Genomic DNA, 26,016 nt, shown 5'->3' with positions numbered 1-26,016 from the left:
GTTCTTCATGGTACACGTGAGGTTAATATTGTCGTTTGTTTGTTTGTTTGTTGTCACTGTTTCTCATTGTTTTCAGTGGCAATAGAGGTGCTAGCCTATGACATCGCTCTTCTGGGTTGTTCCTGACAGAGGGGACAGCAGGTGCAGGTAACACCACAGAGCCCCCTCTGTGTACCCAGGGGCCGGGGTGGGGGTGCTAGTGCTGGGGAGGTTCAGGTTACCCTTACAGGAGACAAGAGGGGAGGTGAAGGAGAGGGGAGGGTGGGTGGGTGTCAGTCCCAGCCACCCAAAAAGTCATCCGCTTCTTTTCCACGTGTTAGAGATCAGTGCCCTGTCTGTCAGGACGAAAGGTCTGCCCTTCACATTTCAACTTACAGTTGGAACACCGCAAGCATGGGGAAAGGGGTAAGTCCTCTTCACTTATTTATTCATGCATATAGAGGGGTATTTTCCTGTCCTTTATACCAGGGTCGGGGTCAATTACATTTCAATTCAGAAAGTAAACTGAAATTGACAAAAATCTCACACACAGAAGCATTGAGGAAAATTGGAGTTTCAGTTTACTTCCTGAATTGACTGAATTGAAAAGGAATTGACCCAACTCTGCTTTTTACACACATACACAGTCCGTCATATGAATGTATGTATGGTTGAGTTGGGGTCAATTTATTGTCTAACACCAACACTCATGTCTCGTGTTGTAAAATGCCTGTAACTTTCCAAAAAATTCTGGTTGGAGGATTCTGGATTTCCTGCTTATTCTTGTATGATTACAGGAATCTTTCATCCAGGAAATCTAGAAAACCTGGGCATTTTGGGAAAGTTAACAGAATTTTACAACCCTAGACATGTCGCATACAGCCACAGACATCATGGAAAATCTGAGCTGGTTTTCTAATCGTGTCTGCAGTGACGCCGGGTGCCGGCTCTATATGCCGTTGTGTTGAGGCATTTTGTGACCACATTGGATTGTAGGATTAGGGCCTAGATAACTAATACCATCAATGTATTATCAAGATCTCTATTCACACATATTACAGAATTTCAGTTGTATAGCCTGTTTCAATTCCAGCTGACTTTGTTTTCTAGCAGGTGTTGGAGATGATCTGTTATAACATACAGTAGAGGAAACCGGGGAAATGGCTAAATCAGGCACATTTCCTGCACCCCACCAACACTCTACTCTCAAACTCTTTTTGATTGCTTTTTCAATGTGTCGCTCTCTCACACACTCATTCTTTTGCTCTCTCGCTGTCGCTTTCACTCGTCCACACGTTCTGCTGGGAAAGAAAGAGTGACAGCAGCAGATGATTTCCATGAAGCTGCATTCTTCATCAGCGACTGTTCCGATCTGAACAACACACTCACTAATGTCAACTCAGACTTTCCATCGGCATACTTTCACAAAGTAACCAACACACAAATGAACCAACACGCAAAGCAACGATATCCTACTATACAGTAGTGAAATGTTTAAAAATATATATTTATGAAAACGAATATATAATATAAACATGGATATACTTCCATAGGGATCCTATAACTCATTATATATATATGATTTCTACAGCATGGTATATGCAATGCCTATGTATACTTCTCCCTCTGTGTTTAGGAGGTTTGAGTTAAGGGCTTATGTTTGATGTGATAATCTCCTCATTCCTCAGAGTGGTGCCGAAAATGGAGGAGGAAAGAAGAAGAAGAAGGAGAGGGACTTGGATGAGCTCAAGAAGGAGGTGTCCATGGTAAGAGCAACTGGCTGTCTGGGGCTGTGTCCCAAATGACACCCTATTATCTATGTAGTGTACAACTTTTGACCAGGTCCCACAGTGTTCTGGTCAATAATAGTGCACCAAATTAGCCTGGGTACCAAGAGTGCCATTTGGGATGCAGACAGGCTGTCACGTGTAAAGAACTCAGCGCAGTGCGTTTCATATTGAATAATGACCTTCTGGCTGTGGTTTATTTGAGTAAATCAGATTATTCTGTTCTTTCACAGGATGATCACAAGATATCATTAGACGATCTGGAAAGACGCTACACAGTCGACTTGGCTCGGGTAACACACACACACACACACACACACACACACACACACACACACACACACACACACACACACACACACACACACACACACACACACACACACACACACACAGCTGCCCTCCCTTCTGCTCTGCCGAGTCATTTTAATCTCCTAGCCCTGATCTAATCTCTACATAACTACTGCTTCTTGTCAGTGCTACACACACACAAACTCCCCAACTGTTACTTTGGTCCATGTTTGTCCATGTGGTCCAAGTTGAGTCCACAGGGTTCTCATCCCTGTCCTACATGGGAACCCCACATGGTATCTCCATTACTGGTGTTCAGTGGTATTACAGTGAATATCAGTGAACTAATATAGGTCCCATATGGAGCGATGTCTATCTGTCTCATCTTTAATCCTACTGACTTTATCTCACACAGAACTAAAACGTTGTATAGTTGCCATATTAGAAATGGCCACCAGGGGGTGATGGACAAAATCTGCAATGGTACTATACTGGCACTATAATACTTCTCTTACATTTGACATTTTAGTCATTTAGCAGACACTCTTACAGGAGCAATTAGGGTTAAGTGCTTGCTCAAGGGCACATTGACACATTTCTCACCTAGTCGGCTCGGGATTCGCTCTTAACCGCTAGGCTATCTGCCACCCTTCTTCAGACATGCCCTAGATGTGTGTGAAATGTGGTGCCTCTATCACAAAAGGCAGAATCCCTTTAGCTTTAGCTGCCCCAATACACACAACAACCAAAAGGGCCGTAGAAATGGAAAACGTGATTTTGTTGTTGTGAGTGTGACTGTCTGATTTGCCTAGTTATAAATAACTAATAAACAGAGTCCCCGTAGTGAGGGTCTGTCTGCTGACGGACAGTGATTGTCTAAGTGACTGTGGTACATGTTGTGTAAAGTGTTGTATGTCTTGCAATGTAATATTTGTATGCCAGGAATGCCTGTAATATTGCCAAGCAAATTTCCCTATGGGACATTAAAGTATTCATTCATTGTCTTCCAGGGTTTGACCAATGCAAAGGCTCTGGAGGTGCTGGCCAGGGATGGGCCCAATGTGCTTACCCCCCCTCCCACCACGCCAGAGTGGGTGAAGTTCTGCCGTCAGCTGTTCGGGGGCTTCTCCTTGCTCCTCTGGATCGGTGCCATCCTCTGCTTCCTGGCCTACAGTATCCAAGTGGCCACTGAAGACGAGCCAGCCAATGACAACGTGAGAACCGCCTCAAGGCTAGCCTGTATAACATCTGTCATGTTCACTACACATTAACCAACCTGGTCCCAAATCTGTTTGTGCTGATTTCTTTTTATTTGATCAGGATCTCTTTTAGCCCACCAAGGGCTAGTCTTCCAAGAGTCTTTAAGAAATGTTTAAAAAAACATAAGGTGAAAGCACCAATTTGTAAGTCGCTCTGGATAAGAGCGTCTGCTAAATGACTTAAATGTAAATGTAAACATAAAGAAATGTAGAAAAATAACAAAAACAAAGTAAAAACACAAACACAGATACATACCTTTGCATATTACGAGTTACACCTGCCAAGCCCCCAACCCTCACCCACCCACATACCTCATGTGCACATATTCATTTGAATTTAAATACAAGATCACATATTATAATAACCTCTTAGACCCATTCTAGTTGTTGATTAATGTGCTTTGTGAATTATTCTTCTAAAAAAACGATTTGACAAGATTTTCGAACTTTCTGGCAAAGAGTTCCAGAATTTCACTGCCCTGAAACTAAAAGCTATTTTAACTAGCTCTAAATTGGGTTTTGGTGGTCTATACGTGGCCTTGGTTCTGCTTCATGTGTTACGAGAGTGTTTGTCTATGAGTATATCCAGTTTATCATATATAGTGGTTGGTCTTTCAGAGTGGTGAATTTTATGAAAAAGGGTTAGTTAGTATATTATTTTCTATCATTTCCTTGACAGTCAGCCATTCGAGTGCAGTATGCAATTCTACGGAGGGCCTCTCCTAACCATATTGCAGAACCATTCTGGTTGTCTTATTTTGCACTATTTGCAGGCTCTTTAGGTCACCGACACTTGCATTACCCCGGATGACAGAGCAGTAGTTCATTTGACTATGGATGAGAGCTTGTGAGAGTTATTTTAGAATTTGCTCTGGCATATATTTCGCAATCCTTCTGAGCATACAGGAGGTGCAAATGATTTTGTTGCAGAGGTGATGACCAAGAGAGACTGTCTAGCGGTACACCTAACAGCCTAGTCTCTGAAACCTCTTCGATGGTTGTCCCGCCAAATGTCAGCTGTGAGGAGGGTCGTTTGTTACTTCTCTCCTTTGTACATATTAGCATTGCCTTGGTTTCTTTGTTTTCAGAACTTATTTATTGTGGGTTATCCCATTTGATGTTTTGGTCATGTCAGCTTTAAGAGCCTCTTTAAGCTGCCCCACAGAATTGCCTGATCCAAAAACAGTTGTGTCTTCAGCAAACATGGTTGCATAGAGTTGCCCAGTTATTAGCTAACACTGTCTATCATTATCATCATTGCCAACCTGGTTGCAAACACACTACATACAGTAAATACAGTACACAAATAAAACAACCATCATCATCATCATCAACATCACTTTCACTCACAATTATGTAGTGCAACACCAATAACCTTCATCTGGTCATCTTGTTATCTCTATCTCTCTCTCTCTCTGTACAGCCCTCTTCCTCTCTCTTTCTCTACCCCATCACTCTCTCTCTCTATTTCTCTACCTCCCTCTCTCCCCCCCTCTCTCTCTACCTCCCTCTCACTATCTCACTCCCTCTCTCCTCCCTCCCTCTCCCATAACAGTTGTACCTGGGAGTGGTTCTGTCAGCTGTGGTCATCATCACTGGCTGTTTCTCTTACTACCAAGAGGCCAAGAGCTCCCGCATTATGGACTCATTCAAGAACATGGTTCCTCAGGTGAGCTGAGCTGAGACAGCACAGTATATTGCTTTGTCGGCGTCCCAAATGGCACCCTATGAGATGGCCCTATTCCCTTTATAGTACACAGTTGACCAGGGTCCTATTCCCTTTAAAGTGCACTACTTATTTAGTTTGTATTTTGTATTGTACTTTTCACCCCTTTTTCTCTCTAATTTCATTATATCCAATTGGTAGTTACAGTCTTATCGCATCAACTCCCGTATGGACTTGGGAGAGGCGAAGGTCGAGAGCCATGCGTCCTCCAAAACACGACCCCGCCAAGCCACACTGCTTCTTGACACACTGCCCGCTTAGCCTGGAAGCCAGACGCACCAATGTATTGGAGGAAACACTGTACAGCTGGCGACCGAAGTCAGTGTGCATGTGCCAGGCCTCACTAGAGTCACTAGAGCGCGATTGGACAAGGTCATCCCAGCCGGCCAAACCCTCCCCTAACCCGGATGATGCTGGGCCAATTGTGCGCCGCCTCATGGGTCTGCAACACAGCCCAGGATCGAACCCAGATCTGTAGTAACGTCTCTAGCTCTGCGATGCAGTCCCTTAGACCACTGCGCCACTCGAAAGAAAACTGCACTACTTTTGACCAAGCCCAGGGCCCTGGTAAAAGTAATGCACTATATAGGGAATAGGGTGCCATTTGGTCATCTTAACAGTGTGTGAAGGCTATAATAGGCTTAAATCCTCTTGGAAATTCTTCCAATTCAAGTAATTTAATTTCCTTTGAGTGCCTCGAGTGGGCTTACACTGACTTGAGAAGCATAATAAGCTTATCCAACATAACACAACTAATAATTTGAGCCAACTTTGGATTTGCCAATGAACGTTTATCTAAAAACGTTTCATTCTCCCCTTTGTCTCTCTCTTTCATCTCTCCTATCCATCCCTGGCAGCAAGCCCTGGTGATCAGGGAGGGAGAGAAAATGACAATCAATGCAGAGCTATTGGTGAGGGGAGACCTGGTGGAGATCAAAGGAGGAGACCGGATCCCTGCCGACCTCCGAGTTGTCTCCGCTGCTGGCTGCAAGGTGAGGAGAGGTCAGGGAGTTCAAGGGTCACTTTCTTACTATCTGTCCAGGTGGATGACTTAGTTGCTGTCTCTCTCTTTATCTCTCTCTCTCTCTGTCTGTCTATGTCTGTCTGTCTGTCTGTATTTATTTCTGTCCAACTGGATAACTTTCCTCTGTCTGTGTGTGAAGGTGGATAACTCTTCTCTGACTGGGGAGTCAGAGCCTCAGACACGCACAACAGAGTTCACCCATGAAAACCCCCTGGAGACTCGAAACATCGCCTTCTTCTCCACCAACTGTGTGGAGGGTCAGTAGGACAAATCCTTTCCTATCTTTTTATTCATTTATTTTGATTTTACAAGCGAGACCTGACCTATTTCTCCTCCCTCTATCTACCCCATTCCATCCACTCATCCATCTTCAATGAATGAATTGCTTGTCCCCCCCCCCCTCCCTCCCTCCCTCCCTCAGGTACAGCCCATGGTGTAGTAGTAGGTACCGGTGACCATACAGTGATGGGCCGTATTGCCACCCTGGCCTCGGGGCTGGAGACAGGCCAGACTCCCATCAACATGGAGATCGAGCACTTCATCCACCTGATCACAGGCGTGGCTGTGTTCCTGGGGGTGTCCTTCTTCATCCTAGCCATCATCCTGGGGTACACCTGGCTGGAGGCTGTCATCTTCCTCATCGGCATCATCGTGGCCAATGTACCAGAGGGTCTGCTGGCCACCGTCACTGTGAGTATGCCTTGAATGTCCCAGTCAGATTGGTCCATAGCCTAGGGGCAGTAGCCTATCTTGCGTGAGGCAGGTTGATGTGCTTGATGTTGAAGTACACCCCCTGTACAAGACGCTAGTCTGTCGCAGGGACCATCACTGTGAGTCCGACTACTATTGTAGTTGGTGAGTGAAATAGCAGTGGGCCAGATTCAATCCCGTACTGGCAGTGGTACATTTATGTGTGCTAGAGGCAGCGGCTTAGACCGCTAGGCACCCCAAGGCCACGGACTGGTATTGTGTATATGGGCCAAATTATAATTCTAAATCTCCATGCAAATCTCTTGCTAAATCTCATGATTTAAACCAAAGTCTATGAGAGTCTGCTCTGTAGTAGGATTTTCCATCCATCTATCCATCTTTGACCATTACTCTGTCGTTACTCAAGTTTCAGGTTTTATTGTCACGTGTGCAATTACACTGAAATGCCTTTCTTGAAAACTCTTTCCCAACAATGCAATAATCAATGCCGGTAGTACTATAAAATAAGGTAAAGTAGAACAAAAATGAACGAGAAATAGAAATCAGAAGAACATGAGAAAGTAATTGAGCTTTATACAGGGACAGTTCCAGGGTCAATATGCAGGGATACTGGAGTGGTAGGGGTAGATATGTATAGGGGTAAGAGGACTCGGTAATGTCCATTTCCTCTCCTCTACCCCCACACTCCCTCCCTCCCTCCCTCCGTCTCTTAGGTTTGTCTCACCCTCACTGCCAAGCGCATGGCCAAGAAGAACTGCCTGGTCAAGAATCTGGAAGCTGTGGAGACCCTGGGTTCTACCTCCACCATCTGTTCCGACAAGACAGGCACCCTGACCCAGAACCGCATGACCGTGGCCCACATGTGGTTTGACAACATGATCCATGAGGCCGACACTACGGAGGACCAGTCTGGTGAGACCACCCACAGACATCGTCTGTCCCTTCTACATTCAACCAGACCCCTTGAATTAGTTTGCTTCTCTGCTGTGTTAAATGAGCTTTGATGTAAGAATTTAGAATAGAGATACTATACTGTGTGCTATACAATATACTTAAAAAAAGATACAAATTCAGCTCAGTCACATTGTCTATGGTTACAAAATTCTGGTATTTTCCCAATATTCCCAGGTTTTCCAGAAATCACAGGTTTTCCAGAAATCGCGGTTGGAATATTCCCGGAATCAGGATGGAATATACAGGAAATCTGGGAATCTTCCAACTGGAATTTCTGGAAAATCTGTGAATTCTGGAAAAAAATTAATCATCCCTCTGCAAGTCTGAAGCATCTCCTGTGTTCCTTCAGGTGCCACCTTTGACAAGAGCTCAGCTACATGGCACTCTCTGTCTCACGTGGCTGGACTCTGCAACCGCGCTGAGTTCAAAGCTGGGCAGGATAACTTCCCCATCCTCAAGGTAGGGGATGGCCACTATACACCCACACCGGTGGGGGCTGATGAGGGGAGGAGGGCTTCTAGTAATGACTGGAATGGAATGGTTGAAACAGTCCGTTGTCCGGTCCAGTGCCCCAATGACCCGCACCAAGGTAGGGGATGGCCACTATACACCCACACCGGTGGGGGCTGATGAGGGGAGGAGGGCTTCTAGTAATGACTGGAATGGAATGGTTGAAACAGTCCGTTGTCCGGTCCAGTGCCCCAATGACCCACACCAAGGTAGGGGATGGCCACTATACACCCACACCGGTGGGGGCTGATGAGGGGAGGAGGGCTTCTAGTAATGACTGGAATGGAATGGTTGAAACAGTCCATTGTCCAATTTAAAGTGCCCCAATGACCCGCACCAAGGTAGGGGATGGCCACTATACACCCACACCGGTGGGGGCTGATGAGGGGAGGAGGGCTTCTAGTAATGACTGGAATGGAATGGTTGAAACAGTCCGTTGTCCGGTCCAGTGCCCCAATGATCCGCACCAAGGTAGGGGATGGCCACTATACACCCACACCGTTGGGGCTGATGAGGGGAGGAGGGCTTCTAGTAATGACTGGAATGGAATGGTTGAAACAGTCCGTTGTCCAATTTAAAGTGCCCCAATGACCCACACCAATGCGGCTAATGTCCACACACCTGGCCACGTTGAATCTAACAACACAAAACCCTTTCCTCCAAACTATTACAGTAGCAATACTACAGTTTACTATCTAACACTACAGTACTTACTATATAGTTCTATAGTATACTGCAGAATAGTATACTACATACTGTAGTATCCCTCGATTATGTGTAGTACTTAATATAGAATGTTGTAGTATACTGTAGAATACAATAGTAAATATTAAAGTAATGTCCACAAAAACACTTCCGTCTGTAAAAACACTACACTTTTTAAACTATAGTAAATACTACAGTATTTAATTTGCATAAACCATGTCCATTGCCCTCCCCCATATCACAATTTGTGCCACCCATAAGTGAGAAATCTACATGCCAAATATAACCATATATTGTGCTCCCTACATGTTAGGGTCTGAACTATCCGTTCAGACCCCAGCCCGACCTACTTGCAGGCTATGGAAAATGTGCCCTTTTAGTATTTCTACAGTAGGTGTTCTGAAGGAGAAGACGCAACTTCTATGTCAAAGATAATAAAACAAAAACACTATAGTAAATGCTAAAGTAATTCCCACAAAAACACTATAGTAAATAATACAATATACTACAATCTGCAAAAACACTACTTTAATTACTATAGATTATGCTACAGTTTTCATTTACTACAGTATTTATACTATAGTTAACTGTAAATACTACAGTATACTACAGTAAAAACTACATTAAAGTCCGCAAAAACACTACAGTGAACACGATAGTATTTATACCATTGTATGCTAATAGTATTTTTTCATGTGGGTAGTCACATCCTAAACCAATTTTCAGTCAGCAACCCATTCTGACAATGTGAATAGACCGTCTCCTGCTGACTGCTTGATGTTGTGTTGTTTCGTAGAGGGACACTGCTGGTGACGCGTCAGAGTCTGCTCTGTTGAAATGTATCGAGCTCTCCTGTGGGTGTGTCCGCTCTATGAGAAACAGATACCCCAAGGTGGGAGAGATTCCCTTCAACTCGACCAACAAGTACCAGGTATACAATTACCCCTTCAACGTGGACATACACAACACAAAACATACAGCATAGACCCAACTGCATAAACCAAAAAAACATCCCAATCCATAATTATTTTGAACCACCAGAACCACTAAAAACACCACTGACACAAGAGTAAAACATGTATATACTTTTGTCTTCTACCCACCTTCTGAAAGCTTTCCATTCATGAACATGAAGACAATGAAAATGGCCACCTACTCGTTATGAAGGGAGCACCTGAGAGAATACTGGACAGGTATTTATTTACATCAAAACGGTGTCTCCCTCAATAGGTAAATACGATGGAGTCACATAAGCCATTATGTAAAAAGATACATAGACGTGCCCTCTAAATACATCTCTCACTGATTGACCACGAAAGGTGAATAAATCCTACGTGTTTGTGCATCTCTTAGGTGTAGCACCATCATGATCCACGGTCAGGAGGTTCCAATGGACGCCAACTGGAACGAAGCTTTCCAGAGTGCCTACATGGAGCTGGGAGGGCTGGGAGAGAGAGTTCTAGGTACGTACAGTACTGTATAGAGTGCCATCTGAGACTCAACTATCTCCAGACCACACTGGCCGTTGTCTGTGCCCTTCCTTTATGTGTCCCCTCTCAATCTGCATCTCCCTATCTGTTCCCTACATCTTTCCTGTCATAGACACTCAAAAAAAATACAGTACAAAAGCAGATTTAAAAAAATGTTTTTACATTTTTAAATTTCACCTTTATTTAACCAGGTAGGCTAGTTGAGAACAAGTTCTCATTTACAACTGCGACCTGGCCAAGATAAAGCATAGCAGTGTGAACAGACAACAACACAGAGTTAGACATGGAGTAAACAATAAACAAGTCAATAGCACAGAAGAAGAAAAAATAGGAAAAAAAGAGTCTATGAGGCATAAGGAGGCATGAGGAGGTAGGCGAATAATTACAATTTAGCAGATTAACACTGGAGTGATAAAAGATCAGATGGTCATGGGTGGACTATGTACAGCTGTAGCGATCGGTTAGCTGCTCAGATAGCAGATGTTTAAAGTTGGTGAGGGAGATAAAAGTCTCCAATTTCAACGATTTTTGCAATTCGTTCCAGACACAGGCAGCAGAGAACTGGATGGAAAGGCGGCCAAATGAGGTGTTGGCTTTAGGGATGATCAGTGAGATACACCTGCTGGAGCGCGTGCTACGGGTGGGTGTTGCCATCGTGACCAGTGAACTGAGATAAGGCGGAGCTTTACCTAGCATGGACTTGTAGATGACCTGGAACCAGTTGGTCTTGAGACGAATATGTAGCGAGGGCTAGCCGACTACAGCATACAGGTCGCAGTAGTGGCGGGTGTAAGGGGCTTTAGTAACAAAACGGATGGCACTGTGATAAACTGCATCCAGTTTGCTGAGTGGAGTATTGGAAGCTATTTTGTAGATGACATCGCCGAAGTCGAGGATCGGTAGGATAGTCAGTTTTACTAGGGTAAGTTTGGCGGCGTGAGTGAAGGAGGCTTGGCCAGGTCGATGAAGATGGCTGCACAGTACTGTCTTTTATCGATGGCGGTTATGATATCGTTTAGTACCTTGAGCGTGGCTGAGGTGCACCCGTGACCGACTCGGAAACCAGATTGCACAGCGGAGAAGGTACGGTGGCCGAGGTTGGAGTAGCCAGGAAGAAGGCATGGCCAGCCGTTGAGAAATACTTGTTGAAGTTTTCGATTATCATGGATTTATCGGAGGTGACCGTGTTACCTAGCCTCAATGCAGTGGGCAGCTGGGAGGAGGTGCTCTTGTTCTCCATGGACTTTACAGTGTCCCAGAACTTTTTGGAGTTAGAGCTACAGGATGCAAATTTCTGCTTGAAAAAGCTGGCCTTTGCTTTCCTGACTCACTGCGTGTATTGGTTCCCTGAACAGTTGCATATCGCGGGGACTATTCGATGCTATTGCTGGTCGAGGGCAGTCAGGTCTGGAGTAAACCAAGAGTTATGTCTGTTCTTAGTTCTGCATTTTTTGAACGGAGCATGCTTATCTAAGATGGTGAGGAAGTGACCATGCATCCTCAACTGACGGGATGAGGTCAATATCCTTCCAGGATACCCGGGCCAGGTCGATTAGAAAGGCCTGCTCGCAGAAGTGTTTTAGGGAGCATTTGACAGTGATTGGGGGTGGTCGTTTGACTGCGGACCCGTAGTGGATACAGGCAATGAGGCAGTGATCACTGAGATCCTGATTGAAGACAGCGGAGGAGTATTTGGAGGGCCAGTTGGTCAGGATAACATCTATGAGGGTGCCCTTGTATACAGATTTAGGGTTGTACCTGGTGGGTTCCTTGATGATTTGTGTGAGATTGAGGGCATCTATCTTAGATTGTAGGACTGCCGGGGTGTTAAGCATATCCCAGTTTAGGTCACCTAACAGAACAAACTGTGAAGCTAGATGGGGGGCGATCAATTCACAAATGTTGTCCAGGGCACAGCTGGGAGCTGAGGGGGGTTGGTAGCAGGCAGCAACAGCGAGAGACTTATTTCTGGAGAGATTAATTTTTTAAATTATAAGTTCGAACTGTTTGGGTATGGACCTGGAAAGTATGACATTACTTTGCAGGCTATCTCTGCAGTAGACTGCAACTCCTCCCCCTTTGGCAGTTCCATCTTGACAGAAAAAGTTATAGTTGGGTATGGAAATCTCAGAATTTTTGGTGGCCTTCCTAAGCCAGGATTCAGACACGACAAGGACATCAGGGTTGGTAGAGTGTGCTAAAGCAGTGAGTAAAACAAACTTAGGGAGGAGGCTTCTGATGTTGACATGCATGAAACCAAGGCTTTTTCGATCACAGAAGTCAACAAATTAGGGTGCCTGGGGACATGCAGGGCCTGGGTTTACCTCCACATCACCCGAGGAACAGAGGAGGAGTAGAATGAGGGTGCGGCTAAAGGCTATCAAAAATGGTCGCCTAGAGCGATGGGGACAAAGAATAAAAGGAGCAGATTTCTGGGCGTGGTAGAATATATTCAGGGCATAATGCGCAGACAGGGGTATGGTGGGGTGCAGGTACAGCAGAGGTAAGCCCAGGTAATGGGTGATGATAAGAGAGGTTGTATCTCTGGACATGCTGGTTGTAATGGGTGAGGTCACCGCATGTGTGGGAGGTGGGACAAAGGAGGTATCAGAGGTATGAAGAGTGGATCTAGGGGTTCCATTGTAAACTAAAACAATGATAATTAACCTGAACAACAGTATACAAGGCATATTGACATTTGAGAGAATCATACAGCGAGGTATAAAGTAATCGCAGGTGTTGATTGGGAGAGCTAGCTAAAACAACAGGTGAGACAACAACAGCTAATCAGCTAACACAACAACAGCAGGTAAAATGGCGATGACTGGGCAGAGAGGGTCAGATTAACTACACACAGAGCCTGAGTTCGCGGCTGGGGCCGACAGATAAAAAATAAATAAACAGAATGGAGTACCGTGATTTATGGACAGTCCAGCAGGCATCAGCTATGTAGCCAAGTGATCATAGTGTCCAGGTGGCAGCAGTAGATGGAACAGGGAAGCCACCACTACGCTAGCGACACAGCGTTTAAAGTTAGTAGCAAGGGGCTAGTAGGAGCGTCTGCTCCGACGGAGGCCAGTTGAAGGCACAGCGGAGGGAGTATTCGTCGGCAGACCAGTCGTGGTGGTGCGGCGGGACACCGTGTCGACAGAGAATCCAAGCCAGATGGCGAAAGAGGTATTGTAGAATTTAGTTTGCTAGCCGGGAGATGCACCTGGCTCACGGCTAACTGGTGCTAGCTTCGTGGCAGTGGCGTTAGCCACTATAGCCAATCGATAGCAGCGGTGAACCGGTGCCAAGGTCCAGAGTTTACAGCACGGATCCGGTGGAGTATTGGGCTCTAGCCGTGTATGAGTGGGGTTCGGGTGAACAGCTGAGTTGGCCGGGAGGTGGGCCTCAGGGATAGCTTCGGTACTGGGTGCCATGGTGAGTGCAAGCTAGCTGTGAGCTAGCTAGCTGCAGGCTGTGAGCTAGATAGCTGCAGGCTGTGAGCTAGCTAGCTGCAGGCTGTGAGCTAGCTAGCTAGCTGCAAGCTAGCTGTGAAGATCATAAGTAGTGGTCCAGGGATTACGGCAGGAATCCGGCATTGTTGTAGAGAGACAATCCGATATTTGAACATTGATATCTAAAAGAAAGTCTCTGTCTGTTGTCTCTCTCTCCCTCAGGGTTCTGTCACTTGTCACTGTCTCCGGCCCAGTTCCCTCGGGGGTTCACCTTCGACTGTGAAGATGTCAACTTCCCTACAGAAGGACTGTGTTTCGTGGGCCTCATGTCCATGATTGACCCTCCCCGCGCTGCCGTGCCCGACGCTGTGGGGAAGTGCCGCTCTGCTGGGATTAAGGTGAATGGCATCATCAACCAAGAAAGGTCGCAAAATTCCAGTAACTTTCCCCAAATTCCCAGGTTTTCCAGAAATCCCGGTACATTCCCGGAATAAGCAGGAAATCTGGGAATCCTTTTACCGTGATTTCTGGAAAACCTGGGAATTTTGGGGAAGTTACTGGAATTTTGCAACCCTACAACCAATTAACCAATCAGCCAACACATCCAAACTTGTCTCATTGGGCCCAATCAGAATGATAGGTTGACACATACATGGACATGATAAATGAGAAAAACAGAAAGAAAAAAGATGGCAAATTGTATAATTTAGCACAGGTACGAATGTCATAAATGAGGAAAACAGAGCAAAAAACAACAACAGATTGTTGTATGTGGTGACAGGTAACGATGACATATGGTGTGCTTATAGTTGTGATGATGTGCTATTAGGTTATCATGGTGACAGGCGACCATCCAATCACTGCTAAAGCCATCGCTAAAGGTGTGGGCATCATCTCCGAGGGCAACGAGACTGTGGAGGACATCGCTGAAAGGCTGAATATTCCACTGAGCCAAGTCAACCCCAGGTGTGTGTGTGTGCGCATGCGTGTGCGTGCCTGTGTGTGTGCATCTGTGTGTGAGCGCTCACGTGTGACTTTGTCGGCTTGTACCTGTGTCTCGCTCCCAGGGATGCCAAGGCCTGTGTGGTGCACGGGGGGGACCTGAAGGACATGAGCGCAGAATACTTGGATGACCTGCTCAGGAACCACACTGAGATAGTGTTCGCCCGCACCTCACCTCAGCAGAAACTCATCATCGTAGAGGGCTGCCAGAGAACGGTGAAAGGACGCCTGTGTGCGTGTGTGCATGTGTTTGAATGCGTGAATGCGAGCGTGTGTATTTGTGTGTGTGTGTTTGAGTCACTCTATAATTAAAGCATGGTTTGGAGTTAGAAATACTGAATCTATTCTTCTGTTCAGAGTTTGATATCGGGGGCTATTATTCTATAGAAAAGTTTTTGATGGGAAAATGGCTCCAAAATTGACAGAGGCAAAAAAACATGAAAACGCTGCATTTATCTCCAATTCACAGCTGTTATTCAACTAAAATGTTTCTTATTTCATGATCCTTTGTTCTCTTGTTCTAGGGGGCAATTGTTGCGGTTACTGGGGACGGAGTGAACGACTCACCTGCCCTGAAGAAGGCTGATATCGGGGTTGCCATGGGGATCGCTGGGTCTGACGTCTCCAAGCAGGCTGCTGACATGATCCTCCTGGACGACAACTTCGCCTCTATCGTCACAGGAGTGGAGGAAGGTAAGGAAGGAAGGAAGGAAGGAAGAAAGAGGAAGAGAGAAAAAAAAAAGTGGAAAAAATTGATATACTGTGAGTCAATCAATTTATCTGTTCTTCTTCAATCCCAAACAGGCCGTCTGATCTTTGATAATTTGAAAAAGTCCATTGCCTACACTCTGACCAGTAACATTCCAGAGATCAGCCCCTTCCTCCTCTTCATCATTGCCAGTATTCCCCTGCCCCTGGGCACTGTCACCATCCTCTGTATCGACCTGGGAACTGACATGGTGAGCACCTACCATGCTGACTGGAAAAGGAAAACCCGCACTGAAACAGCCTTAGGGGTGGTTGCCCGGACACAGATGAATCCTTAGTCCTGGACTAAAAAGCAATGTAGAATCTCAATTGAAAGTGCTTTTTAGTCCAGGATCAGTTTTACTGCTGGTTGTGACTGTGAGTGTCAAGGAGGATAGACATGATGAGTCAACATGGCCAGTCATAGAATTAAGAATTGACATGCTGGACTCAATAGTTCATCATCAAAAGTCTTTGTGTGCAGGGTTTAAAAGGCATCGAAACTGTGAAAGTAAAACCCACACTCACTGAAATAGTTGTAGTGTTATTTCGCAGCAGCAGAAGAGATCAAACAAACTGACTGCTGAAGAACATTACAACTATTTCAGCAAATTCTCTGTTCTATGACTGGCCATGTTGACTCATCATATCTCTACTCCTTGACAGTCACAACCAGCTCTTAGCTTGATCATACACTACCTTACAATCTATTACTCATCACTGCCCTGCCCTGGGTCAGGATGAAAGCTGCTAAATCCACCAAACCAAACTGGATTTGTATCCACTCTGCTGTGTGGATTCTGGTCTCACAATAGTCCATTTCCCACCTTAACTCACTCACATTGCCCTGTTGTTGCCTTGCTGGCAGGATTGGGTAGGTTACTTTCTAAATGTAATCCATTACAGTTACTAGTTACATGTCCAAAATTGTAATCAGCAATGTACCTTTTGGATTACCCAAACTCAGTAACGGAATCTGATTACATTCAGTTACTTTTAGATTACTTTCTCCATAAGAGACATCAGAAGATGACAAAAATGTATGTTACCAATTGAACGACATCTATTGCAGGATAAATCAATGTTAAAGTTTACATAGCTGGCCATTACTTTATGGGTTGATTATGTAGGCTTCTTCTAACCCATCGCGCTCTACTACATATAGAGTAGTAGCTTACAATTACATTTTCTCTTTACATTAAAAACCAAAGTCTATCAGAATTCCAGTCATTCCAATAAATGTTATACCCCTTGATCTTCAAGAATAGGACTTGGAAATATGGAAGTATAGATTAGCCATATTGTTTTACCTGAGCGTGACCCCAAAATTAAGGACTTATTAGCCAGCCCTACTCTGTTGTTTAGGATTTTTCTGTCATGGACTGATTGGACTCATTGATTCGAGTTGAAAAATAAATGCTGTGCTCATGGAATGGCATGCTTTGAGCACTACTGAAAGTGCTATTTACATGTGAAAAAATGAATGCCATATGCTGCATTTGCTATAGGCCTATTGTTGACCTTTTAGTTGGTGACACTTAGACTTCTTGGTTACGTTAGTGAGTTTGGGTAATCCAATTTTTCAACTGGAATCAATGGGTCCAATCAGTCCTCCATGACAGAAAAATCCTAAACAACAGAGTAGGGCTGGCTAATAAGTTACGCAGCTGTTTAAAGGGCAAATCCACAGATGAAACAAAAACAAAACGGACACCCCGGCTCTGTTTTGGTAAAAGGCTGCGTGATGGGCCTGGAGAAATGTAACCACTCTCAGATTAATAGACAGAGCTATTGTTTTAACCATGTTATGAGTCTATACAGTGTTTGTTTACATTGACATTGTTCACAAACGTCGGAGTTAAAACAAGCTTATATTTTGGGTTCTCATGGAGTGTGACAGTTGAACTAAGCTCATGAGGCATTTATAAGTTATATTCTTCAAGAATCAATGGAGATATATATATATATATAAGTCCAAAAATGGATGTATTAACTACAGATTTCCCCTTTGCCCCTAAAAGTGTGTGAGTTTGAGCATGCTTCCATTAGGCCCATGGATTATTATTATATTGAGCAATAAAAGCCCCACCTTTACTCCATAGGCTGGGATCCACACTATGCAGCTGTTGCAAGAGCACATTTTTCACTGGTTGTCCACTGGTTTCAAAAACAATGATTGATAGGCAGCTTAAACTTCTTGAGTTCAACCATTATTGGGTTCAAATACACATGTAGATGTGTGAATAGCCATCCACAACAACCACAATCTGTAAGGTGCAAATAACTAAATGAGAGAGCAGCAGTGGGATTCACATCAATGCGCTATGTAGATATTAATAATAAGTGATATCCGTATTGCCGTAGACTACACCCCTGCTGTCATCCTTACCTCCAAGTGTTCATTCAAATTGGATCATCTTTGGATGCTGACAGCAGTTGCACCATTGGAAGACATAGCTTGGACTATAGTTTACAAAAGCCTATTCCTGCGATCCACCAACACATTTGGTGTGTCATCATAATGGTCTCTGACTTGTGGTCAGACTCACTCAGGTGGAACAAATTTAAATTTGTGCCTTTTTTCAATGCTGATTTGAATGTCACTGAGAAAACAGAGAAGTGTCAATATTTATTTTTCTCACAAACATCCTTTCTCAATTTAAAAGTAATCTTTGAAGTAATCATCTAGTTTTTCAAAAGTATCTGTAATCTGATTACAATATTTATGCTGGTAACGTAACGGATTACAGTTACTGTTTTTTGTGATCCCTTACATGTAATCCATTACTCCACAACCCTGTTTACTGGTAAAACCTTCAACCAATAGTCAGGGCTTTTTTATTATGGAACCTACCCAGCAAACATGACCCCATTGGCCTCATGTGAATATTCAGTGGGCAAGGTGGGCACGGGCTAGCCTACACCAAGCCCACACCAGCCCAACACGGGCTAGCCTACACCAAGCTCACACCAGCCCAACACGGGCTAGCCTACACCAAGCCCACACCAGCCCAACACGGGCTAGCCTACACCAAGCCCACACCAGCCCAACACGGGCTAGCCCACACCAAGTCCTGCATGGGCTAGCCCATACCAAGTCCAACAGCAGCTAGCCCACACCAAGCCCTGCACAGGCTAGCCCATACCAAGTCCAACAGCAGCTAGCCCACACCAAGTCCAGCACGGGCTAGCCCATACCAAGTCAAACAGCAGCTAGCCCACACCAAGTCCAGCACGGGCTAGCCCACACGAAGTCCAGCACGGGCTAGCCCACACCAAGTACAGCACAGGCTAGCCCACACGAAGTCCAGCACGGGCTAGCCCACACGAAGTCCAGCACAGGCTAGCCCACACGAAGTCCAGCACGGGCTAGCCCACACCAAGTACAGCACAGGCTAGCCCACACGAAGTCCAGCACGGGCTAGCCCCCGCCAAGTCCAGCACAGGCTAGCCCACACCAAGTCCAGCACAGGATAGCCCACACCAAGTCCAGCACAGAATAGCCCACACCAAGTCCAGCACAGGATATCCCACACCATGTCCAGCACAGGCTAGCCCACACCAAGTCCAGCACAGGCTAGCCCACACCAAGTCCAGCACGGGCTAGCCCACACCAAGTCCAGCACAGGATAGCCCACACCAAGTCCAGCACAGGATAGCCCACACCAAGTCCAGCACAGGATAGCCCACACCAAGTCCAGCACAGGCTAGCCCACACGAAGTCCAGCACGGGCTAGCCCACACCAAGTCCAGCACGGGCTAGCCCCCACCAAGTCCAGCACGGGCTAGCCCCCACCAAGTCCAGCACAGGATAGCCCACACCAAGTCCAGCACAGAATAGCCCACACCAAGTCCAGCACAGGATATCCCACACCAAGTCCAGCACAGGCTAGCCCACACCATGTCCAGCACAGGCTAGCCCACACGAAGTCCAGCACGGGCTATCCCACACCAAGTCCAGCACAGGCTAGCCCACACCAAGTCCAGCACAGGATAGCCCACACCAAGTCCAGCACAGAATAGCCCACACCAAGTCCAGCACAGGATAGCCCACACCAAGTCCAGCACAGGATAGCCCACACCAAGTCCAGCTAGAGGCGGCGCTCATTCAAATATTTGGGGGTGTGGTTTGCACATAGTTATTTTGGTGCAACCGTTACTGAGTGTCACTACAGTTTAAGGGTTCTGTTGTGTGATGCCCAAATATTGGTGATCTTGTACAATGCCAATGATGACATCTGTAAAAATACTTAAATATGTGATATATGAGAAACTTGTCTTTCTGATGCAATGTATCACATTTCTTAAATACCTGTAAGGCTTGTAAATTATGCACTTTATGCATTGAATTGAAAGTGTCACAAATAAATTATAAATAAATAAATTGTGCATCGGCCCATTATGGGCAGCCTACACAGGGCCAATATTTTAGCCCGCATTGGGCTAAAATCGTGTAAATGTGGGCTTGTTTACTGGGTATAGCTTTATCACATTGTTCTGTCTGTCATACACTCCTCTCTGTCTCTTTCTCTCCCTCTCTCTTTCTCTCCTCTCCCGTCTGCGTCCAGGTTCCTGCTATCTCATTGGCCTACGAGACGGCTGAGAGTGACATCATGAAGCGTCAGCCCCGGTGCCCAAAGACGGACAAGCTGGTGAACGACAGACTGATCAGCATGGCCTACGGACAGATAGGTCAGAATACCTCCTCTACTTGCAAGCTCATCCATGGGTCTGTGTCCCAAATGACACCCTATCACGGGCCCTGGTCAAAAGTAGTGCACTATATAGTGAATAGGGTGCCATTTGAGACGTGCAGATTGCCTTTTTAACCTCTGTTATTCATTGCAGTTATTGAAAGTTACACTGGGTGTACAAAAACATTAGGAACACCTTCCTAATATCGAGTTGCTCCCCTTTTTGCCCTGAGAACAGCCTCAATTCGTCAGGACATGGACTCTACAAGATGTCGAAAGCGATACACAGGAAGGCTGACCCTTGTTGACTCCAATGCTTCCCACAGTTGTGTCAAGTTGGCTGGATGTCCTTTGGGTGGTGGACCATTCTTGATACACACAGGAAACTGTTGAGTGTGAAAATCCCAGCAGCGTTGCAGTTATTGATACACTCAAACCGGTGCGCCTGGCACATACTACCATACCCTGTTCAAAGGCACTTAAACCTTTTGTCTTACCCATTCACAAGGCTTAAAAATCCTTCTTTAACATTTCTAGGGCAGGCGTTCCACTAGCGGAACCCCTGCACAACATTCCGCTGAAAAGGCAGCGCGCGAAATTCAAAAATATTTTTTAGAAATATGTAACTTTCACACATTAACAAGTCCAATACAGCAAATGAAAGATAAACATCTTGTTAATCTACCCATTGTGTCCGATTTCAAAAATGCTTTACAGCGAAAGCACAACATATGATTATGTTAGGTCATGGCCAAGTCAAAAAAACACAGCCATTTTTCCAGCCAAAGAGAGGAGTCACAAAAAGCAGAAATATAGATAAAATGAATCACTAACCTTTGTTGATTTTCATCAGATAACACTCATAGGACATCATGTTACACAATACATTTATGTTTTGTTCGATAATGTGCATATTTATATCCAAAAATCTCAGTTTAAACAGACTCAGTTGTTCACAGAATTAAAGATAGACTTCTCCTTAATGCAACCGCTGTGTCAGATTTTAATTTTTTTTTACGGAAAAAGCATAATCTGAGAACGGCGCTCAGAACCCAAAACAGCCAGAGGAATATCTGCCGTTTTGGAGTCAACAGAAGTTAGAAACAACACCATAAATATTCACTTACCTTTGATGATCTTCATCTGAAGGCACTCCCAGGAATCCCAGTTCGACAATAAATTACTAATTCGTTCCATAAAGTTCCATAAAGTCCATCATTTATGTCCAAATAGCCACTTGTTGTTAGCGTGTTCAGCCCAGTAATCCATCTTCATGAGGCGCAGGCACTTCGTCCAGACAAAAACTCTAAAAGTTCCATTACAGTCCTTTAGAAACATGAATCAATCTTTAGGACGTTTTTTAACATAAAACATCAATAATGTTCCAACCGGAGAATTCCTTTGTCTGTCGGGAGCGTGCATCATGAGACCAAGACACTCTGCCAGACCACTGACTCAAAGAGGTCTCATGAGCCCCTCTTTTATAGTAGAATCCTCATTCAAGTTTCTAAAGACAGTTGACATCTAGTGGAAGCCGTAGGAAGTGCAACTTTATCCATATCTCAATGTGTATTCGGTAGGCCAAGCTTTGAAAAACTACAAATCTCAGATGTTCACTTCCTGGTTGGATTTTTCTCAGGTTTCTGCCTGCCATATGAGTTCTGTTATACTCACAGACATCATTGAAACAGATTTAGAAACTTCCGAGTGTTTTCTATCCAATACTAATAATAATATGCATATATTAGCATCTGGGACAGAGTAGGAGGCAGTTCACTCTGGGCACGCTATTCATCCAAAAGTGAAAATGCTGCCCCCTATCCCAAAATAGTTTGAACCTGTCTCCTCTCCTTCATCTACGCTGATTGATGTGGATTTAACAAACAACATCAATAAAGGATCATAGCTTTCACTTGATTCACCTGGTCAGTCTATGTCATGTTTTGTACACTCAGTGTATATTGTGCTGATGGACTTGTCTCTCTCTCTCCAGGTATGATCCAGGCCATAGCAGGTTTCTTCACCTACTTTGTGATCCTGGCTGAGAATGGTTTCTGGCCAGGGACCCTCCTTGGCATCCGTCTGAACTGGGATGACCGTGCTAACAACGAGGTGGAAGACAGCTATGGACAGCAGTGGGTGAGAATGAGAGGTTTTAACACACAATGGTTAAAGATCCATGCAGTCAGTAGCTATATTTTAAGAAGAACCACCACAAGTTACTACAACAGTTTATTTTTTAAGTAAACTTGCACACCTTGTTGTACTACCAGGTGCATGGAGAAAATTTGTGGTGATGGTGGAAAAATAAAAATTCCAGCACACCAGTCATTTGGATGCTACCAACAATTGAAAGGATCTAAATAGTTGGAAGCATCAAAATGACCTGTGTGCTGGAGTTTTTCCTTTTCTTGACTACGACAGGTTTAAGACATGTAAGACGTGTTTCCTTTTGCAGACCTATGAGCAGCGAAAGGTAATTGAGTTCACCTGTCATACCTCGTTCTTTGCGAGCATCGTGGTGGTGCAATGGGCTGATCTGGTTATCTGCAAGACCAGGAGGAACTCTGTCTTCCAGCAGGGCATGAAGTAAGTGGGAAAGGATGCGTCTCAAATGACACCCTAATCCCCCATATAATGCACTACTCTTGACCAGGGCCCATATGACTCTGGTCAAAATTAGTGCACTATATAGGGAATAGGGTGCCATTTGGGAGACACCCAATGAAAGAGAGGATGTTTTACTTTGTATAAGTAGAATGCCTATGTATATGGTCTTTTTTTTAAAAAGTGGCCCCCTTTTCTTGTCGTACTCTTTCCTGTATTCACATGTGCCATCCCCATTTCCTTAACAGGAATCGTATCCTGATCTTTGGCCTGTTTGCTGAGACTGCTCTGGCTGCCTTCCTGTCCTACTGCCCAGGAATGGACATCGCCCTCCGCATGTACCCCTTGAAGTCAGTACTAGACAACATATTCTCCAACCTACCCTAAAAACAATGACATCATATCCCCAACACCCCCGTTTTCATTCTACCCCAAAACTACTAAGTCCCTCATGTGCCTTTCTCATATCACACTTTCTCACAGACATGGATTTTACAATGTACCACACACGTCTCCACTCTATAATCCCCAGCCTCAACACCTCCAAAACATGTCCCACAAATGTTCTAGTCACACCCTTATCACATCCTCATATCACCCCAATGATTCGGAGGGTGCATCTGCATGGATTTTCAACCTGGACTTCTTACAATATGTTATGAATTGCAATTTGTACAATATGTTACCAATTCCAATTTCTTGTGGCTAATGTTAACTAGTTGGCTAACGTTAGCTAGGTGTTATGGTAAGGGGTTAAGGTTAGTTTTAAGGTTAGGAGATAGGTTAAAGGGTTAAGGTTAGGGTTATGGGAAGGGTTAGCTAACATGCTAAGTAATTGCAAAGTATCTAAAAAGTAGTAAGTAGTTGCAAACTTTCTAAAATGCTAATGTTGTTCTGGAGTTGCATTTACTATGTTACGTCTAATCTATGAGACCAGGCTGGATTTTTTAATGAACTACACCAACTACCCTTCCCTTGTTTCGCTTACTCTCTCTCTCTCTTTCTCTCTCTCTCTCTCTCTCTCTCTCTTTCTTTCTCTCTCTCTTTTTCTCACTCCTTCAGGGTCTCCTGGTGGTTCTGTGCCCTCCCATACAGTGTGCTCATCTTCATCTATGATGAGATCCGCAAGCTCATCATCAGGAGGTGTCCTGGAGGTGGGTGACATAGAGTAACAGAGTGACACAGGTGATACAAAAGCAGTGGTGTAAAGTATTTAAGTAAAAATACTTTAAAGTTCTACATTTTGGGGGGGGTATCTGTACTTTTCTTTACTACATTTCCCTGGCACCTAAAGTACTCGTTACATTTTGAATGCTTAGCAGGACAGGAAAAGGGTCCAATTCATGCACTTATCAAGAGAACCTCCCTGGTCATCCCTACTGCCACTGATCTGGCAGACTTTGTAAATGAGGTCTGAGTGTGCCCTTGGCTCTCCGTAAATACATAAAAAAAGAAAATGGTGCCGTCTGGTTTGCTTAATATAAGGAATTTGAAATTATTTATCCTTTATCTTTTGATATTTAAGTACATTTTACCAATTGCTTTTTCTGTTTATACTTAAGTATACTTAAAACCAAATACCTTGAGACTCTTACTCAAGTAGTATTTTACTGGTTGATTTTCACTTTTGCTTGAATCATTTTTTATCAAGGTATCTTTTACTCAAGTATGACAATTGGGTACTTTTTCCACCACTGATAAAAAAAGACTTAGGGTGACATAGAATACAGTGGGGCAAAAAAGTATTTAGTCAGTCACCAATTGTGCAAGTTATTCCACTTAAAAATAAGAGAGAGGTCTGTAATTTTCATCATAGGTACACTTCAACTATGACAGACAAAATTTTCCAGACTTATTTTCCACCATATTTTGCAAATCAATTCATTCAAAATCCTACAATGTGATTTTCTGGATTTTTTTTCTCATTTTGTCTGTCATAGTTGAAGTGTACCTATTATGAAAATTACAGGCCTCTCTCATCTTTTTAAGTGGGAGAACTTGCACAATTGGTGGCTAACTAAATACTTTTTTGCCCCACTGTATGTGACACAGAAGATGCTGGTTGTCTGTCACTGAGACAAAAATATTCAAAAAAGTGAATTTATCGTGACAGTTAATCGCTCATGTTAATTAGTCATGTTAATAATCAGATTGATGTGCTGGGGATCAGCGAGTCACTGAGTTAAAAGGGCCTTTTCATATTGAATCACAGATGAAGAGATAATGGGACATAATGACGTTGTCTAATATAGTCATAATCGTGTCTGACTGTTCTCTTTCTTTCTGTTTTATAGGTTGGGTGGAACAGGAGACTTATTATTAACATTCAGAAAATTATTATTGTGAGTTTGAATTTCTGTCAGTCTGTATTAATGAAAGGGGAAAGGGGAGATATCTAATCAGTTGTGCAACTGAATGCATTCAACTGAAATGTGTCTTCTGCATTTAACCCAACCCCTCTGAATGAGTGAGTATATTTGTGTATGCAAGGTCTAGCTTAGCAAAGAACATAGCTTTTGTGTGCACAACAAAAATACCTTACAAATTGAATTTTGTCTTTGAAATTGATTAACAATGGGTGGTCATCTGCCATTTTTAAAATAAGCCTAAATCACCACGGTTAGTGTGCGTTTGTTTGTCTACCCGGCAATTGGCGTATTATTGCATGGATCAGTTTATCAGTTTATCAGTACACAATGCTGGTTCTCATAGAGAATTCTGCTGCAAATAAACTTGTAATTGTGATTTGACATTTCTGAGTTTTCCAGATGACAATTATTGTACTAGAAGGATTTTCCAAACCCAAATGTCAACCTAACAACATGTTGCAATATGCCTGTACCATACCAATGCACCCTGAATATCTTTTCCTACACCGATTAAAAACAAAAATCAGTGCTGAAGGCTATTCATCCCTAATGGGACCCTATTCTCTACATAGTACAGTTCATTTGACCAGAGCCATATGGGCCCTGGTCAAAAGTAGTGCAGTATGGAATAGGGCACCATTTGGGTTATCATAGTCTGGTTGTGTAAAATAAATTGCTCTGAAAATCTCGATATGAAATAAAGTGAATCTGCACAAAG

The 26,016-nt window shown here is 44.2% G+C and overlaps 1 protein-coding gene across 1 annotated transcript; it reads left to right on the top strand.

The window, feature by feature from the left end:
• The first annotated feature begins 289 nt into the window (after positions 1–289).
• Positions 290–26,016, top strand: LOC115102829 (sodium/potassium-transporting ATPase subunit alpha-2-like). The gene is made up of 24 exons (XM_029623157.2): positions 290–405; positions 1,668–1,745; positions 2,000–2,059; positions 3,068–3,271; positions 4,872–4,985; positions 5,900–6,034; positions 6,206–6,323; positions 6,488–6,756; positions 7,491–7,689; positions 8,081–8,190; positions 9,743–9,877; positions 10,060–10,139; positions 10,300–10,409; positions 14,102–14,277; positions 14,709–14,845; positions 14,947–15,097; positions 15,406–15,574; positions 15,686–15,840; positions 20,197–20,320; positions 22,316–22,461; positions 22,781–22,911; positions 23,178–23,279; positions 23,992–24,083; positions 25,224–26,016. Exons 1-24 carry the CDS (start codon positions 394–396, stop codon positions 25,250–25,252), a joined length of 3,036 nt encoding a protein of 1,011 aa, XP_029479017.1. The 5' UTR covers positions 290–393; the 3' UTR covers positions 25,253–26,016.

Source organism: Oncorhynchus nerka, linkage group LG20 (assembly GCF_034236695.1).
Source record: "Oncorhynchus nerka isolate Pitt River linkage group LG20, Oner_Uvic_2.0, whole genome shotgun sequence".
Lineage (NCBI taxonomy): Eukaryota > Metazoa > Chordata > Actinopteri > Salmoniformes > Salmonidae > Oncorhynchus > Oncorhynchus nerka.
Note: the sequence above shows the minus strand (reverse complement) of the source record. Positions and strands in the feature narration are given on the sequence as shown.